This window comes from Erithacus rubecula (genome assembly GCF_903797595.1).
Source record: "Erithacus rubecula genome assembly, chromosome: 1".
Taxonomy (NCBI): Eukaryota; Metazoa; Chordata; class Aves; order Passeriformes; family Muscicapidae; genus Erithacus; species Erithacus rubecula.
The window spans coordinates 57768719-57789077 of record NC_136658.1 but is presented as its reverse complement, the minus strand read 5'-3'; the positions used below and the strand labels follow the sequence as shown (position 1 = coordinate 57789077).

General features: G+C 34.8%; 1 protein-coding gene across 1 annotated transcript in view; it reads left to right on the top strand.

Moving 5' to 3' along the window:
* PIBF1 (progesterone immunomodulatory binding factor 1) overlaps nt 1-20359 on the top strand; it is a 102636-nt gene that overhangs the window by 12261 nt on the left and 70016 nt on the right. Inside the window, exons 5-9 of the mRNA XM_079313488.1 lie at nt 4195-4328; nt 6376-6484; nt 9748-9929; nt 11590-11715; nt 15706-15804. Of these exons, the coding sequence (XP_079169614.1) occupies nt 4195-4328; nt 6376-6484; nt 9748-9929; nt 11590-11715; nt 15706-15804 (650 nt within the window). The remainder of the gene's footprint in view (nt 1-4194; nt 4329-6375; nt 6485-9747; nt 9930-11589; nt 11716-15705; nt 15805-20359) is intronic.

The following is a 20359-nucleotide window of genomic DNA, read 5'->3' as shown; positions in this document are numbered from 1 at the left end:
CGAGATGGTTTGATTATACTGCTCTGTAATGATCTAAAGGATCCTTTTCACCTGAGAATACTTCACTGAAAATTCTAGTAAGCTCAGGTCCAGAGAAATAAACTTATTATTCCTCCACTTTCTTTTGCCATAGAAGCACTTAATTCAAAGCTTTTCTTTCATATGTTCCTTACAGAGTTTCTCTACTTTGGAGTAGCTCAACTTTTTTTGTTTATAACTTTTAGTGGCAAATAGTGACCAATCTGCAATGAGATAACCAATTTTATATCTACAAGCAGAGTACCAATTTCATAGCTACTTACTAAAGAGGTATCTTAGTTATCCAATATAACTTCTTCCTGACATTTAGGCAGTTGCATTCCAATAATGTATAGACCAGTAATTTTTGAATGTAGAGTACGTAAACCATTGGAACAAAATGTCATCTTTACAAAGAAGCCGCACCTCATTCAAATAACTGGAGGGAATTTTTTGCACATCACATTATTACAGTAGCTTTACATTTGTCTATGGCCTTTAGTATATGAACAAAGTGCTGGCTTTTGTAAGTGATTCTTCAAAGATGAAGATCTTTGGAAAGAGAAAAAGCTTTTTAAAAGCAGGATCACTTTCTTTCACAGGCTTATCTGTAGATGGTGTAAAGAAGTCCTGCTGTGTCTGCTTGATTGGCTGATTAATCTATTCCCTGCATTTCTATTTATCTTCTTATCTCCAAAGGCTTTTTGAAACATCATCTAATCCCTATCAGGTATTATATGTCACTAACTTAGTTCAAAAAGTATGTCACCTGGATTTTGCACTTGAAGTTCAGATAGTGTTTATTTCAGTGACTGCTATAAACTGCTGCTCATTCCAGACTGAAGATTAATATCTTTAAACTTAGGTCTACCATTAGATCTTTAGTTTCTCTAGCAGTTTGGGGTTTTAAGCGTTGCGGATCAGGCAAGATGTGAATATTCTTCTGAGAATAGTCTGAGAATATTCTCAAGCTGAGAACAGCATCCGTGGACTGTGTTTGTAAACCAGACGAAAGCACTTCTTAGCTGACTCATGCCTGTAGAAACCACCTGTACTGGCTAATACTGTGGTTTTTAGACAGCTCTGTCAAGAATTTCGTTAGGTATTTGTTGCCTGTCTGTCTCACATAGGACAAGTTTTGTTTTCCACTTGTTTTAACCATCAGTCTGAGTTCCTGCTCTATGCAGAAGCAAAAATTAGTAAGAGGCTGAAGAAAAGTCATGAGGTGTTTGGAGTATTACGGTGATCACATTCAGTGTACGGAAGTTCTCTTTTGTCCTTTAATTATTTTAAGGTTTGTTGGCTTTCTTAAGCCAGTATTACTTGTTGGTATTATTTCCAGAACCTCATTTCTGTCCTTATAAGAGCTCTGCATATTGATTATTCTAAGAGCTCCTTTTTTGCTCCAGCAGGACAAAACTGTTCATCAAGATATTCAAGCTATCTTTTGAAGATAAATGGAAAGAAAAATCTGTTCCATTGCAAAGATCTTAAAATCAGTTCAACTTTCATGGACATTGTTAGAAACTAAATTAATTTCATCACATGCAAAGCAAGGTTTCTTCTGCCTAAGCACAGGTAGCTTGGTTGTATGTCTTTAAGATGTATTGCTATGAAAGTCCAGAAGCTTGTGTATGTGCTACCTGGAGAGGTGCATACCACATAAGGGGTTTTGTCTGTTTGCCTATTTACAGCCTAGATTGGGTATCAGCTTGCTTTGTCATGTTTCTTCATATCTTTGGAATACTACTTCAATATCTTAAAATTAGGTAGAGGAAAATCGGTGTCCTGTGCAGAATAATTAGTGTTTCTTCAGGAATTATATTAAATCTTAAAAAAACACACATGACAAACCACTCTAATTAAGGTAGGTTTTAGTATCACTTTTCCAGAGCAGAATTTAACTTTCCTTCCCTGGAATTACCATATTGTTACATGACATTAACATGACATTAATAAAAGATTTATCAAATACAATTCAGAAGTAAGTTTAGGTCTCAGGTATTAGAAGGTGATTTTGCAGATATTTATCTATTCTGTTAATTGTTGCTTTAAAGCTGTCTATGGCAACTTTAACCAATTTCATTTTGTACTTCTGGTAGTTGTCTTCTAGCTGCCAGATAGATAAAAGTGTAGGAGCTTCAGTAGCCCGCTCATTGAAGGGTGTGTGAATTCCAGCATGGTATTAGCAGCAGAATGGCATGGGATATCCACAGAGCTGTATTCTGAATTGAATCTTTCAATTGGCACTTAAAAGTTAAGTGCCCTTACCAACGTTTCCTGTTGCAAGATGAGTCATGTTTGCACTGCATAGCAGGGTACTAGCACCAGTACGGTACATATTTGAAACTTCAGCTAACTTGTGCACAACACCTTTTAAAAATATCTGACAGAGACTACCATTATAATAATGCCATCTTTATAAATAATGACACGTCAGCTGATTAAAGAAGAGGATGTTTTATAGTTTGCTTAATGCTTACGCATTAATTAGGGTAAACATAAACCATATATACCAGTATGTGTTAGGATGAATAACAATCATGTCTTTACATGATGTATTTTTAATGGTAGACCATGCAGAATCCTCGTGAAAGCTGTCTGGGTGTTGTGATTTTTGTGATTTGTGACCTAAAGTGATTTTAATAAAAGTGAAGATAAGTAGGTATGTGAAATATAAAACAAAAAATATTTTTTATCAACAGAATAGTTACAATATGGTTAGTAGATTAGGGAGCTTTTCTGTAGTGTCTTACAACTATTTAGGTGTGTTTTTTCAAGAAGGCATTCTGTCAGTGTTTCAGCTGATGATGTCTGTGAAGTTTATCAGTGTCCTTCTGTCATATACTCCATATATGCTGTTGCCTTAAACTTTCCTTGTCCGTTGAAAATTAGCTAGACAGTTGTCCTCCTATAACTGTATAAAGCATAGCTTTCAGCAATGCTGAAAAATTATGCACTCACACAGTGTCTTTCTCTGCAAAATAAATGTAATTTGCAGATGCAAAATGCTTGGTTTAGTAATGACATATTAGTCATTTAGTAATGAGGCTGTGCTCACCTTCAGTTCATAATATTGTGATGTCCATTCATAATAACCAGATAGAATAATTGTTTATCAAGCATCCATTATGAGCTTGCTATCAATCACAGCAGTAAAAAACTGAACTCAGCAGTATCCTAGAAAGTAGGATATGGAAAAAATCTAGGTGCCTGGGGGTATTCTCAACTTTTTAACAAGCAACTCTTTTTGTAGTCTATCAGCTTTACCTTATACAAGTTATTTTGGTCGTTCTTGTGAATAAATTGCTAAGTAGCATAGTATTTAGGACAAATAAGTAAGATAGGTTTGTGAAAGAAAAGTACCTATGTAGTAGTAAACTGGAAAATGGAGTCTGGATGGGGGATTAAGGTATGAAAGTCTGCTGTTTCTGTGTAGAGTTGGAGGTAAAGAATGTGATTAAGAAATCTGTTTATGTTCAAGGAGAATACCTAGTATTTTAAAAGATGAATACTCTGTCTCTCTGTTCTCTTGCTTTGCTTTAGTTGTTTTAGTTTCCAGAATAATGTGAGGAGGAAAAAGATGGCAAAGTGGAAATTAATGCTGATGGCCATTAAGTAAACTTTTTTATTTTATATTTTATTCCACCAAAGCTTCTCATTATATGGTTCAGCAAACATAGGTTACCAGATATAATAGCTACAATTTGGGAGTAACTGGCTGAAATTTTTCAGATAATGACAGATGTTGCTAAACTTGCTGAACAAACCACCCTCTTTCTTTTTTTTTTTTTTTTTTTCCAAATTAACTAGCAAGTATCTTCTTAACTATCTTCACTGGTTTGAAACTATTGTAAAGTTGTGGCTTTTGTGCTCCAAGTATAGGTTTGCAGACCTCCAGCTGTATATATGAGGGTTACTGGTCTTGGAAGTTGTGCTAATTGACAAATGCATTGAAAAAAATAGGTACATTTAATCAAGTATTTGTAATAAGATAAAAATCAGATGACTATTGATACAGCTGGTTACTTTGTGATGTGCTAAATTTCCAAATACTGAGACAAATGAAAGCATTACCACCGAATATTTATAAGAGGTTGTCACAAAACTTAGTTGGTGATTACTTTAAGTAAATATCAGTGCAGCTGTGATAATTTGAAAAGTCTCACTTTCTAGAGCTATGAAGATGAGAGGAGGAGTCGGTCAGAGCTTGAGGTCAGATGCCAGCGTTTAACACTGGAACTGGCTGATACCAAGCAGTTGATTCAGCAAGGTGATTACAGACAACAGAACTATGATAAAGTAAAATGGTAAGTATCTCTAAAATTCAAGTGTTTAACTAACATACAAATGTTAATAAAGATCAGCCTTGATTGACCAGAGTTCTTAGTTTTATTTTTGACTTACGCGCACCACAGATATCTTTCTTTACTTTGTACACTAATGGTTCAATTACCTCCTTAGTATATTGCAGACATAAAATGAACATTTTGAAAACTAATGCACCAAATTATCTTCCTAAAAGTTTGTATTTTCAGATTTACTGTGTTTTCAGCAGTGCCTAGCAGTCTCATTGCAGCTAAGGAAGTGGGAGTTGTTGATGGCAAGCATCTTGGAACAAGTACTCTTTTTTTATTTGTAGTTTAAAGGCAATGATTTAACAAAAGGCCCTATGCTCTACTCTGTTGCTTACAGAATGAGTTAGGAGGGCAGGACCTTGGAAATTAATATTTACAACTTAAGATATCCTTGAAACCATAAATTTGAAAGGGCTGTTATGAGAACTCCGGCAGATAATCTTAGGATTACCTTAGTGAATTGGTTTAACTGCAGAAAGTTCCAGTGTCTAGCTTTTTTAAAATACAGATTGTGCTGTTATAGCCAATGTTTTGAATATCTATCTTGCAAAAAGCAATTGCAAAATAGTGAATACAGACTTCTTGTAAATATACTCATAGAGGTATGCTTCACAGTCCAGCTTCCAAATAGCTTTTTTAGTGTGCTCACAAGTACAAGAAATCTGGTCTTTGGCACATTTCTTGAGAAATGGATTGAAAAATGGGGATTATGAATAGAAAAGACCCTGTCAGCTCCTTAGTTGTTCATATGGAATAAACTCGGGCGTATTTACTGACACAAATGACTTTGCCCACTAAGTCATTTGAAGGGGAATCTATTTTCTGGATTCACATCATTTTTGCTTTACAGCTGTATGTACGAAAACAGTCTTGGAATCTGTCTGGCGTCTTGTTGCAAATAGGATAGACTGGTGCTATGGTTTGTTTCCTATGTGCAACTGCATCTTAATACATGGATTGTAATAACTTTCATGTGAATGGCCCCAGTGTTTAACAGTGAGCATTTAAAATAGTCTTGAGCTGAGAAAAGCATGAATGAACGTGCCAAAACTGTATTTGAGAGAGTAGGTTGTATTCAGCTGGGTAGGCACAGACGAAGGGGAGGGGAGAGCTCTGTTGGCATAACTGCAGGAGGATATTTGGGAGCACTGCAGGAGTAAATCACTTCCAGACTTGTTTCTGCCTTTCAAAACCATGATGTCAAATCTAGTTCTGCTGTACTACCAGTTATCTCAGTTTTACAACTATGCTATGCTTAATATAATATTGGTTAGCTTTTTTTCTAAACTGCAAGCTCATACTGGCTCATTCATTTCACTGTTCTGACAGGATGAGGGGGGGGCACAGTGATGCTTCTTTGTGCATGCAGAAAGCACTTTTGCTCAGGACGCCAGCATAATTTTTGCAGATGTGTCATGTATATTTTAAACATGACAACCCACTCTCATATCAAGGCTGTATGCAGGGGAGAGTACCTACTGAGTATACATTGCTTTCTGCTCTGTTAGGAGGATGGAAATGAAGTTGCTTCACTTTTTCATTAGATTTCCAATCTGTGAAAGATTCAAGAGAATGTCACGGGATATAGCATCAGAAGCTTGATAATGCTAAAAGAGTGGATAAGGGTACTTAGAGATCATTGCTAAGAGAAGAAATTTATCGCCCGAAGTTACACTAAAGAAGAGTAATCAGAGGAGAATGAAAACACTTAGGATGGGAGTTTGAGTATTGAGTATGTAGAATTTCCTTTGTTTTGGAGTATTTAAATAATCCTCAATTGTTTCATATAAAATTATACTGTTGCAGGTGTTAACAACCATAAAAGGTTACGAAAAAAAAGGATATATAAAAGTTATATAAAAGGTTACCAATTTTTTTGTGAGTGGCCAATTGGAGGAAGTCAGTGTCATGAACTGGAAGAAGACTGAGGAACTAAACAGGCGCAGGAGTTTTGTTCTTTAGGCTTTATGCATCTAATAGTTTAACTTTTCTTTCACAGTGAACGTGATGTATTTGAGCATGAATTGTCAGAACTCAGAAGAAACTATGAAATACTGGAGGCATCATACAAAACACAAACTAAAGAAAGAAATGACTTAGCAAAAGAGGTAAACATAAAGTTCTTACCTTAGTAATTGTGTATTTCTTCATCTCGGGAATTTGATTCTTTTTCTTATCAAGTTTGTCAGGATCATGGAATAATTTAGAGTGGTCTCAAGAGACCAGCTGCTCCAACCTGCCCATGCAGTACAGAGCAAGATTAGGTCAAGTTGCTTAGGGCTTTTCAATTTTTTTAAGTCTCCAATGATAGAGGTTCCACAACCTTTTGGACAATCTGTTCCAGTATTTGTCTGCCCTCTTATGAAAATGCATTTGTAAAAACTGATCAGTTGTTAAAGCTTTTTTCTGTTGCATCCTGTCACTATGTACAGCCAAGAATCTGGCTATTTTTATGTGTTCCACTTTGATAGATGAAGATAACAATAGTATTTTCCCCAGACAGATTTCTCTTCTGAAGGCTGAAATAAGTTCCAAGTATTTCTCTTAATCCCTTGTATATCATATGCTGCAGTTCATGACCATCTTGGTAGAGTTCTTCTGTTCCTGCTTCAGTATGTTAATGTATGTGTTTAGAACATGCATGTCATAGGATATAGCACTCCAAATACAGTCTCACAACTGTGGAACACAGGATAATAATTCTCTTTAACTCAGTGTCTGCACTGTTGCTAATATAGCCTTGTAGCCACTTGGCCTTCTTTGCTGGGCACATTTCTGTCCCATGTTAAGTTTGTTCAACTGATGTTTGTCTATCTGATCTGTGTTTTGCCAATTTTTCAATAGAGCTATTATGGTAGGTAGCTGAAAAACATGTAAAAGGTCAAGTAAATGACATACAGTGGTTCCCCCCTCCACAGAGCTAATATTTTTGTCAGGTTTGCTGGGTTTGGCCTTGGTAAATTCATGCTAGTTTTTCTATCACCTTCTCGTTTGTATGCATGATACAGCTTCCATGGGAATTTACTTCATAATCCTTGCAGGGACTGAGATTAGATTTACCAACCCAACTGAGTGCTTCTCCTTGAAGGAGGACTCTGGTAATCAGAAGCCTTGATCACTTGCTATGATCCTTTAAATGGCTGATCAGCCTCACAGCAACATAGGCTATCTCCCTCAACACTGGTTGAGTGCTTCCCATTTTTTTCTAGGCATTATATGCATGCCATTTTCCTAGGTATGTGACTTAGAAGGCTGAAGCAAAGACAGATTGAACTCTGCCAATGAGCTCAGTAACCTGGGAGGCCCCAGGGAAAAATTTACCAGTGGAAGATGAATGCTGTGAGTATGCTTGATATGGTTTAACCCCAGCTGGCAAGTAATCCCCACACAGCTGTTATCCCATCCCAGTGGGATGGGGGAGAGCATCAGAAGAGTAAAAGTCAAGAAAACTCATGGGTTGAGATCAGACAATTTAATAGGCAAAGCAAAACCAGCACACACACATGCAAAGCAAGTCAAGGAATTAATTCCCCACTTCTTGTGGGCAGGCAAGGGTTCAGCCAAGGAAGCAGAACCCTGCAAGAATAGTATGGAAGATCTTTGTGTGTTAACACTTTAGCAGCTGAATAAATGCAACAGACTCTTAAGAGTATTCAGGGGAGATGGTGTTCCTTAGTGTCACTGTTTAAATAATAATGTTATGGATAAAACAGTGGCTAAAACTGCCACTTTAAATATTTAAATATTGCTCTGCCTGATTTTACAGGTAGCTGTAGGGATTATCAGAAACATTAGGGAAAAATCTGAGCTTCTATTAGAAAATACCTCCCTTGGTATCAGTCTGAAGGCTTTGTTGGTCCTATTTATTCCTCAGTCTAGCCTTATAAAAGGACACCAAAAGTCAGGTTTATTCTCAGCATACAACAATAGCCAAAAAAGTACTGTTCTGTACATCAGGTTTGTACGTACATATGGAGTACTCCAGAATAGCAACAGCAGTAGCTTTTTTTCATTGACCTTTTACTAAATTAATCAGCGTAAATAAAAGTAGCACTACTTTAAACTAAAATGCTCCCTCAAACTGTGTATTACTTAAATCTCATGGAAGGTTTGTGCTGGGTTTTGTGTATACTGATACAATATCAAGTCCTGGTTTGGAAGAACATCCGATTGGAAGTTTTTACACAATACTTGTTCTGGAGGAGGAGTATTTATAGGAGCAGTAACTGCTTGCTTTCTTTGTGTAGTAGTCCATGATGTCTGTTCACTATGGATATGCATTTACCACATTGCTTGGGGAGATACCATGTTTACCTTTTTTTTCTTAAATCAAGTGTAGAACGGGCATTTGTACTTCACCCTGAGTGTGGTGCTCAGCATGCCTCTGAGAGCACTGTTTGTATATAAATTGTCATCTGTTTAACTACTTGTTCTGTCTGTCTCCAGCATCTTCTCTAAGTAACCTTTAGTCCTTCTATGACTTAGAAAAGGTAAATTCTATCCAAACCATGTACGTGATGTCTTTATAGCTGTAGGAGACATGTTTCTGATAAATTATTAGTTTATCATTCTTTGAGCTAGGTGTGTGAAATCCTCAGGAGTTTAAATGGCAAAATTCTTAAAGAGGATGAAACTATTTTGTTATCATGATTATGGAGTTGGGCCACCTTGCAACAGTGCCCTTATGCGCTTTGGCTGTTTCCTAACTGTGTTCACCTTGAATGGATGGAAACTACTCTCTCTCACACTACTTGGTGTAGGAAACGTGGCTGATCTGATGACAAAAGCAGCTGTTCTCAACATACTTTTTCTACCTACTTTGGCATCAGTTCAGCCTTCTGTAGCAACACAATACCAGCTCTTCACCCTTGGGGTGGGCCTGGAGCATTGCCTTGTCCACAACAATCATGCCTTTCATCAGCCCCAGAACTATCAGTTTTACCATTTCTTTATGGAGAAGTAATCAGCCTGGTGCCATTAAACATTCACTGCTGTTCCTGAGAATGTTGTAGTGAATATGGCAGGTTGGCACCAAGATTCTCCATCAGTATTTCTGACACAGCACTCTTCAATACCTCCACTATTCAGTACTTCAGCACTATTTAGATACTGATGTAGATGAAATGACCTCTCTTTTTTCAGGTGCCAACTACTGCAAATAAATAATGAAAACTCATAAAATTGTAAAGTTATTTAAGTCTTTTTTTCAGCTTAAAGCTTCATCAACTTACTTAAACTAAAGTGTAAATAGAGTCTTTTGGTTCAGGTGATTTCACAGAAAGAGTTAAAATTAAATTGCAAATATGTGTGCATAAGTTAAATACTTACCTTTAAATTTGTGTTAAAGTGTTCTTTTTAAAAACTTTTCTAGCTGGCAACTGTACAACAATCCCTCAACTTGTTGCAAAAAGATAAAGATTATCTTAATCGCCAGACCATGGAGCTTAGTGTTCGCTGTGCACATGAAGAAGATCGTCTTGAAAGACTACAGATTCAGCTAGAGGATGCCAAAAAAGCTAGGGAAGAAATGTATGAAAAATACGTGTCATCCAGGCAAGTTATTGTCTGTTCAGTTCTATCAGTAGACAGGTTATTTAACTGTTTTCCCTTATTTCTTGCACAAATCCCATTTAATAAATTTTATTTTTCAGAAAGCTGACCCATATTTATGTAACTAGAAGCAGAACACTTTTCTTGGGTCATAATATGTATCACAAATATTTTTTTAAAAACTTTCTAAGGTCATAGAAGTGGAAGTAAACTTTCAGCATTGGGAGTTTATGGCAATTATTCTTGTAGGTTTACTCAGTTAATTATAAAACAAACGTTTTGTTTTCAGTGTATATTCAAAAATCTTGTGTCCTGTATAACTAAGAAGAAGTGATATGACTCTCCTGATAGACACCTAAACCAAAAATTGTTACCTAAATGAAAATAGAAGGGCATTCTTGAAATGATCAGTTATGGATCTCCAGCCCATATCAGAAGAGTTTTAAATATTACTTTTCCATTCAATGCAGTCACTCAAAATTATTAAAATTTGTTTTGCATTTTTGTATCTTAGAACTATGTTCTCCCAGAATTTGTGTATTTTAAATAAAATATTAAGTCTTACTTTGAAATGGTGTTTTAAGAAATCATGTTCTTCTTTGGTGTTTTTATGATAAACCTCTTTATTGTGTAAAAGGTCTTCATACAGTATTTGCTATAGTGTGGCACAGTTGAGGAAGAAGAAATAAGTTTACTTTTATCTTGGAGGGTCAACTGAAATACAGTGTGAGTTTTTGACCAGTGCAAATACTGATTTCTAAGAATTATGGGCTATCACATGATTGGAAATCAAATTAAATATAAAACCTTTTACAGTTGCAAATGCACATATCTTCATAATATGCTTTTCTTTCCAAACTTCTGATTTTTACCAGTTGCTTTATTATTGATTGATTATTCTTGAACATTAAATAGATGCTATAAAATTTTGACATTTCTTAACTGTTAAGTGCTTACAACATAACCCTGTTTTTGTAGGAGAGATTCTTTATGAGATTCCTTGCAATCTGTCATAAGCTTCCAAAGTTACAAAATAAGTCAGTGTTTCTCTGAAATAAATTATTTTATCCTGATATCTTCTGATATCTGTTACATAAAAACTTTGTGCTTTAAAGAATTTATATGTTATATTGACAGGATAAATTCCAAAATCTTGGGGTTTTTTGACTTCAGAAATGTCCACTACATTTAATCTTCAATGTTTCTTGTGATGTTTTTTCCCTCATATGAGGTGCAGATAGTACACAAAGAAGTCTTGTAGTGGCATGGCAGCATTGCAAGTCAATAAATTAATCAATCCTTACCCAGTGATGAAGAAGAAAGTGAGAAGTTAAGTGGTTACTTAATATAACCACTCAAGTAGAGACCGACAAAGAAGTTCTGAAAGAATGTTAATGTTATGTGATTAATCAATATTAAATTACTTTAAAAATTTAAATCTGTATGCAAAAACTTCTGTTTATTCACTGTTAAATATTATTTATTTCTGGTTGATTTTCATTTAGTTTATATAGAAGCATAGGCTGATCAGTATTTTAAGTGATTAAGAGGTAAATGAGTGAAGATTGAAATAAAATGTAAGATCAAGAAGAACTCTGCTCTTGCAAAGCTGTACCTGAAGTTTTGATATTTTGACTAGTGCAATATGTTTGTTAATTTACAGAGACCAGTATAAAGCAGAATATGAAAAGAGACTCCATGAAGAGTTGGAACAAATAAGGCTGAAAACTAATCAAGAAATTGAGCAACTAAGAAGCACCTCAAAAGAGATGTATGAACGTGAAAACAGGTAGGTGAGGTGTAGGCAGTAACCTAATTGAGGCAGGAATGACCAAGCACTGTTTTGTGCTTAGGTGTAATCCTAGCTGACTGACTCTTTGAGAGATGTTCAAAATGTAAAAATTTAAGTTCAGTTGTAAAACTGACGGGAGTCTTGTGAAAACTCAAATGAAATTATACTTGTACAGGAAGTGTGTGTTGTTAAATTTATTATTAAATGATGAACAGCCAACATTATCACCTGAAAAGGATTATTAAAATTCATGTCCTACATAAACTTTGGTAGTTTGAAGTTAGTTTAGATGTGTCATGTTAGTTAATTAATAAGGGATGACAATTTACCTGTCATGTTCTAGGGGCAGTCTTGAAACAGTGCCAGGAATCCAGAAAAGATGTTAATGCAGAAAAAACCCAAAAGAGATAAGATTTAGGCCTGTATGAAATAAATCTAATTGAGTTTTTTAAGAGCATTGTGATTCACAAAAAAGATTTCCTGTAAATTATTGTAAAATTCTCTTTTGAAGAAGATTCTAGTCCTGCAAAGACTTGCATGATGAGTTTGTATGTGTGCCATCTAGTTGAATACCAAGGAATTACATGCACATGCATAAGCCTTTTAGGGACTTAGGGATTTGGACCTTTGGCACTGAATTCCTTTTTTAGCTTGTTTTTGCCATTTTATTGCTTTTAAATGGGAGGAGTGCTTAATAACTTAACTTCACTGTCCTGATGTCCTGAAAGTGTTGTGTGGAGAAGGAAATGATGATAGTAAAAAGATATTTGTGGCATCATCTGTTCCTCTAATAGGTAGTTTTTGTTTCTGCTGGGAAGAGTGGTAAAAGAACATGACTTCTGCTGTCTTTCAGTCAACTGAAAGGTTCTAATTAAAAAACAGTTACATCATTGTGTAGTTTTGCAAGTGTGAGTAAAATATATGCACACACATACACATCCACACCATTTCCTGTATGCAAATCCATATTGAATTACAGAGTATGAATTTTAACATGCACTCTTTGTGGAGATTTGACAAGTGTCTGTATATCATTGAGAAAGCTACTGAGAGATACTTCATTTGTATCTGGAGTTGCTTTACAGAAGTTTTGTTCCTCATTTTGAAATAATTACTTCTGAAATGCAAATCCCTTAGGTTTGCCTACATGTTTGGCAAAAAAAAAAAAAAATAGGCTTTCTAGCATATGCTCTTTCTATGAAAATTCTAAAAAATCCACCATAAGGCAGTCTGCCTCAATGGAAAGACAAACGAAACCTCAAATTGTGAGCAAAACAATTTGCAGTGAATTTGTGTAATGTGATGAGATGCTGTTTGTGGCTGAAAATGAAGTTAAGATGCTGGCTTCATCCTCCTGCTCAAAGCATGGAATGGGATTATAGCTAAACTAATCCAATATTCAGTTACTTGTATTCTTTTCCACTTTGCCAAGCCTGATGTGCCTGATAGTTCCTCTGAATTTATTGGCACTTATTGTACACTTAGATGAATCAGTTCAAGAAACTAAAATGGGAGGGGGCCACTGAAAAAAAGGTGATGCTTTCATGGCTAATTTTTTTGGCATCAGTTTCACTTGTATGATTGTTGTAAGCATGGGCTATGTTTGCATTAGCAAGCATGAGTGAATTCACAGGGCATGTGGATGTTTGCAAGAAGTCTGACACTGGATTACCTGTAGTCTGTTCCCATAGATCAAACACAATTTAGTAACTGAGCATGTGAGATGATTTCCCTGAGCACCTTTTCAGATGCAGTCAAATCTGACTGGAATTCAGTTTGTGCATGCTGGAACAGTTTAGGGATGTGACAAAGTGCAGTAAATGGCAGCTGCCAAGAGGTTTGTTTGAAAACCTAATAAAGATGCCCATGATCTGCTGCCTCCCCTGTCCTCATCCCACCTTTTTTGCCCCCATGCCCATTCTTGATCCCCTAGATAGTATTTCTGTCCCATTATTTCTGTCCCATTTCAGAAGGTTTCTTTTTGATTATGTGATAGGCTGGCTAGATGGCTCATAAGGCACCAATGGCCATTTGGGTAGGTGCTTCACCTCCTTTGAAATGAGAGTCACACAGCTGACAACTGGCAGCAGCACTGGTGTGTCTCCTGGCTCTCTAGAGGCATTTCAACAGAAGTTGTATCACATCTGTGATTGTGGTTGTGTTGGTTGAATAGTGCCTCAATTGTGTCCTTTTGCCTCCTATTGCATTTTCAATTGATTTTTCAATTCATTTCAATTTCAATTGATTGTTCAGTAAGCAAAATAGTTTATTCTCTAAATGAGTCTCTATATCTCTCCTACTTTGAATTTTTATCCCACTTCCACTAATCTGGTCTTAAGGATACAGCTCTGGACTCTTACTCTAAGACATAGTATGCTTGATCCTAATGCTGTCAGCAAAATGTACTGCCATGTTCCCATATTTTTGTGTGAGTCACTTTTAAAGAATTTAATCTTATGGTCAGTCCTTGAATTTCTGTGCTGAATTCTGTAGGCTTGTAACACAATTTTTAAAGAAAATTTTGGTATCTTTCTCTAATAGCCAGTAAACTGCTACATAATTCTGATGCTGATTTTTTTCTAAGTAAATGTTTGCTGTTCATATTAATTACCTTGAATTCATGAAAGTGCCACTGATAATATTTATTCTAGAAAATAGTCTTTAAACCAAAAATTATATACCTTTAGTGTGATACAATGACCTAGGTTAACATGAGCGTAATAATCTTCTGTTATCCTTTGTATCCTGACTTTTCACTTTTCTTAAAACTAGTCTGAGACTTTAATTTCAGTTTGCCTTAAGTCAGAAAGTTGTTGTGGAGAGAGAGAAAAAAAAATCCTTCAGTAGGAAGGTCTTGGTTGCATCCACATAGGTAGTTCAGTTCAGATGAAGAATGTGGTGTTGAAGTGAAATCCCTTAGTCATTGCTGCTAGCCATGGTTTTAGCTTGCCTTGCAGCTGTGCTTGGATTTGCTCACATTTGTAGCATATGAATAGGATTCCTTTTAGATAAAACAAAATTGAAAGGAATCTTTTAAGATCATCTAATATGTTCCAAATGCTGGTGGATGTTCATCATAGAAGCAAACCCACAGTAGAGTAAAATCCTTAAAAGCAGTCATAACACAGATGTCTGATCCTCAACAACCACTGTTAGCTTGGGGAAATTGGCTGGTGCTCTGTTGCACTAAATATTGGACATTGAGTTCACATATACAGTATCTATGCATTGCTTCCCCTTAGTACAGTCTACTGCCGTGTTAATCTGTAGCCTGCTTGCAGCATAACAGACTGTTAATAACTAATTCCAATTTTTAAACACAAATACTATATGTTGTATTCTTAGTATCGTGCTGTTCTCATTTCTGTTGGTGAAATAAATAATTGAGGTTGTTTGAACATCATGACTGATCCTTGGTTATTAAAAAAAAAAAGGAGTATAAATAGATTGTAATAAAATTTTATATAATGGTTCTTTGCAGATCAAAAATATTGCCAGCAATAAAACTCAGGAGATACCAATGATATGCAATAACCTATACATCACAATAACTAGACTATTAGCTGTATGTGGAAGTAGGATTTCTATGCTTACCTAAGCTTTTCTTGCTCTATCAAAAGTTGTGAATCATCTCAGCTAAGTAGACAGCATTCCTGCAAAACACCAAGGAAAATCATTGGAATTTATTTAATTCCTAAAAAAAAAAAATCTTATTAATACTGTAGAATAACTAGGGTTACGTGTTTCCACATGCAGGCGATTCGATAATTGTTTTTTACAATTTCAGAACTGTAAGCTTTGCTGGTATATATGAAAATAACCTGAGGTAAAGCCTTTGTAATAAATAGGTGAATGGATACCCTTCTGTCATTCTATGAGAGTTGAAGAAGGTAACATTGAAGTTCAGATTAGAGAGTAGTGATTAATGAAGCAAAGCAGTCTTGTTTTTTAACATATTCTTAACAGAATAATTTTTGTTTCCTTTAGAAATTTGAGAGAAGCAAGAGATAATGCGGTTGCTGAAAAAGAGAGAGCAGTTATTGCTGAAAAGGATTCTTTAAGAAAATACGATCAACTCTTAGAACAGTAAGTGTTTTTAAAATGCATATAAAAATCTAAAGATATGACAGTGTTTATATCTAGGAGGTGTAGGTAGGAATTAATAGCTTTCTGCTTACAAAGAACAAATTGAATTACAAACTTTGTTTAAATGAAGTTGCAGAATTAATTCTGCTAGTAAATTCTTTCTGTTGTCAGTGCCATAATAAGATGAAAGTTTGGTATTTTTCCTACCATACTATAGAGACAAATATAATTACTCATTTCATAGAAAGAATGTGGATTTTATGCTGTACAATGACAGTGGTCAAACTCTGAACCTGTCTGTGGGGTTTTTTCCTTCAGTTGAAAGTAGAAAGTTGTCTTGTAAGATGATTTGAATTAAAGGTTTTGTGAAGTTTGGCTAGAGAGCAGTAGTCATGAACAATTATATTTGCTACATGTTTCTCACTACTGTCTCTTCTCAGTCTTTTATACTCCTTGTGTGAAATATATTGTCTATACCAATGTACAGTTCCATTCAGTGGAAAAAAACTCTGACTTTTTGCCTGTTTACAAGCAGTCTTACTTTATGTTCTGTAACACCTTTTCCTTACCTTTTGTAAATTTAGAAAATATGCTGTGGTAAACTATGAGGCAGAATAAAACTATGGACAATAATCAAAGTTGTTCAGGTTAAGTTCGTCTTGTGTCTTTTATTTTGCATTTACTTTAATTGTTTAATACAAATATTTTTTTCTAAAATTAAGATATCAGTTCATTAAGTGACTGTGCTACCTAGTCATTTACTCAAAGGAAGTACTAGATTAGTCTTCTTTGCTCTAAGTAATTTTTAATTACAGTTAAAATGTTGCTAGCTTAAGCTTTTATTTTTATTATAGCTTTTAATTTTTATGTATTCCTTAATAGAGTGGTGATACTACTGAAGAAATAGCATTTTCTAAGGATTGAAAACTGATGATGTGAAACAATAGGGGTAGGTGTAGAGCAAGTGAGATGGGTCAGAGGACTTGATATCCACAGTGAGTTTAAGGGGCTTGATTTCAGATTAATTCTATTTCAGCTGAATGGGCCCAAGGGTGCTGAATGCCTTTTAGTGGTTAGAGCACACTGGAAGGATTGTTGGGTTCTCAGAAGGAATTCAGTTTGCAAACTCTGAGATGATATTTCAACAGTGCAGAAATCAAAGCCACTTGAGTAGGGGGAGCAAGAAACTTGGTTCAAAGCTCATCTCCTGAGTTAAAATAAAATGCTAATGTGAGTCAACTCAGATTTCTTTCTAAAGAAACTCCTACCTTTCACTGTGGTAAGATTTACTGAGACATGGGGATTTTATATATAACTGGAAACTCTTCTTGAAAATCAGTCTGGCATATCATAATTTTGCACTTTTAATTAATAAAAACACTAACTTTGCAATTATTCTATAATTATTTTTTAACTTAAGAACTGTGCAGATACTACTTTTCTGTCCAGCTGTATTCCTACTCATATAATGTGTCCTTTTCTTCATGTTGTTGCTTTATTTTGAGGAGGGATGTTCCGCTGCAATTAGAAACATAGGAATCTTATTTCATACACTTACACTTCTGAGCTGTTATAGCTTTTTCTAGTGATAATCCCTCTGGTTGAGTAAAACTCTCCTGCTGTTAAATAAATCAATAAGTTGATTAATGCTGGGTTTTGGAGTTCTAAGAAGTAAATTGTTCCTCAGAAGATTATCTTCTGCTTGGGAACATGGAAGACCCATACTAGCCTTTTTTGAAATGCAGGTGCCTCTATAAAAGTACCTCACTCTGACCATGTAACAGGTGTCAAGACTGTGACTTTCTCTGCATTCCAAATTATCTACCTAAGTGAAATGCAAACTAACTAAATGGCATGATGAGATGGTATAAATACCTTAACTTGAAATACCCCAAATTCTGAATTTACCATGGACTCACAGGTGACAGGTGGAACTAAGAAATTTTCTAATACCACCAGAAACCTCTAAGATGAAAAAGGAATACCTGTGTTGTCCAGTTCTGTATTTAAATGATTATAACAGCTTGTTCTACTTTACAAAAGACAAGGTGAATCATCATAGTTACCACTGGTATCATAATGTGTATAAACAAACATGTTTGAAAGCTTCAGAAGTATGTGGAATGTTGACTGGCCTGAATGGTGGTTAAATAAAAGCCCCTGGCAAATCTTGTGATCAGATGTGTAACTAATACCCAATTTTCTACTCAAGTGCAGTTATTTTCATTTTTTTTACTCATGTTTGTGATAGTTTTCTGTGAACAGCTATTCACAAATGCCAAGAAAACATTAAAGTGATATTTATTAATGTATTAAATATATTAAAGTGATATTCTGCTGTTTCAACTGTAAAGTAAATCAGTGTTATGTTAGGATGTAAGTTTTGTTGCTCTCTTTGCCATTATACAGTTTTAATTTCAGTCTGAGAATTCATTTCATTTTCATATTTCATTATGACAATGACAAAAAACATAAAATACTTGATATTATTGGTTTTAACTACTGTCAATGTCACACTTTCTAAAAAAATATATGACCAAAAGGAAACATTTTCACTTGTTAGGACTTTTTTTGTAATTTCAAAGCTGTATTACCTCAACTGATATTTTCTGGGGGTAGAGTAAGGAGAGCAGTTCCTCTGTGATCTGCACAGCTCAGCGTAGATGCTAAATATGTTCTAGCTTTTCCTTCCTTTGAATATTCCTGGAGTGTTCCTTTTAGCTATCAATTGTTAATCTGTTACTTCTTCTTGCTGAAAGAAAAAAAAAAATCCAGCCCATCAAAACACCACCACAAAAAAAAAAAACCCGAACAAAACAAAAACCAAAGAAACGAAAAGCAAACAAAAACAAAGAAAAAAGTAGAAGTTCAGTGTGGTTTGCTATTGGGATTTTTCCTCATGGTTAAATTTTCTAGTTTCTGATAAGGTGCAGCTTCAAATGGTTCCTTTTCTTAAAGTAGACTCAGAGGTCTAATGTGGAGTGAACTCATAATAGAGCACTTCTCCTACAAGAACCATCTCTTGCCTTTGATTGTAGACTTCATTTAAATTTCCTTTAAAAGGAGTATAATATCTTTTTCCAGGACTCAGCTGTATCAGTGGAAACTGTGGTTTATCAGTGTTTTAAAAATCAGTGGTTTAAAAATTCTAGAATTATTGGGAATGATGCAAGGAAAATTCATACAAAATATTTATTTCTTAGTGACAGAAAAAAACTGTACTCTTTAACAACCAATTGTTGCTCACATGATGTACTTGAGGTTTTTCTTTTCCTGTCTTTATAATGACAAAGTGAGAATTGCAGAATAATGAAGAGAAACAAACTTGGTATACAGTAAACAGAAGACAAGTATTCAAGGAAATTGTGTTATGGCAATGCTGAATTCCTTCAACTTTGCTGTGGACACTATTCATAAAAACCCTCAGTTTTGTAAAAGCTAGTGAGAGGTGCCTCTGTCCATTAGGTAATAGGATATTTTTAAGTATGTACTTTATTTTTTCTTGTTTGAATATGCACAGGTCATGAATTTTAAACCATGTTTCTGTAGTTGCGTAAAGCCAGGGTGATGACTGCAGAAATTGTTTAGAGCCTTAGGTTTGCTCTGTAAAGATTTCAAAGTTATTACTATTATTATTATTATTATTAAAACATTTCTGGGTTGATGTGCATAGTTCAGTTTTTAAAAATTATTGAATTTATAATGGATGATCTGCTACAGGTAAGAATACCTTTAGGAGTATTTCTAGTGTTTCTATCTAGAAATGCTTTTCTCGAAATAAAAACAGAATAAAGGTCATTGCAATTTCTTGGTAACATTTGTCTCTGCTTCCTAGGTTAAGGCAAAAAGTTGTCTGCATGTTTGTGTTTACAAATTTATTGCTTTCAAGTCAGCTGCAAGCTAACTTTCCAACTTAGAGACTTATTTTAGTCTCTCCATAGTCTTTTTAATTTTAATCTCTTTTGTCCCTATTTTTTTCTGTTCATAATTGTGGTACATTTTAGAACCCATCTAGAGTGAGACTGATGCTATCTGATGTTAGTCATTTGTCTTAAACTTCTTAGGTGATGGAGAGAGGGGATCAATTCTGTTTATCAAATGGGTTTTTTAATTAGATGAAATTAAGATCCCTATAACTTTTTATTAATTGCACACAAGCCTAGAGGACTATCATGGGTGAGAAAATAATTGGATAAATTTACTGAATAAATAAATATTAGAATGCATTTAGAATCTCTGTGTAACATACAGGACTCATTAGATTTTCATTTATTACATTATACTTTCTTTGTTAACAGAAAAATTGAAGCTAATTATTTTCCTCTTCTATTAACATATTTTTATAATCTGGATGTTGCTGACTGCAGTGAAAGGATTCTACTATTAAAATTATTAACTCAATGTATATGCTGTAGTTACTACTAATATTTAAATAGGAGCATATTGTCTCTTCAAGAATATTTGTATGAAATTAAGATTTTAATAATGAATTTTAATGAATCCATACTGAAAACTGCTGGCCGAAATATTTCTTGGGCAAAGCTGCCATCACACT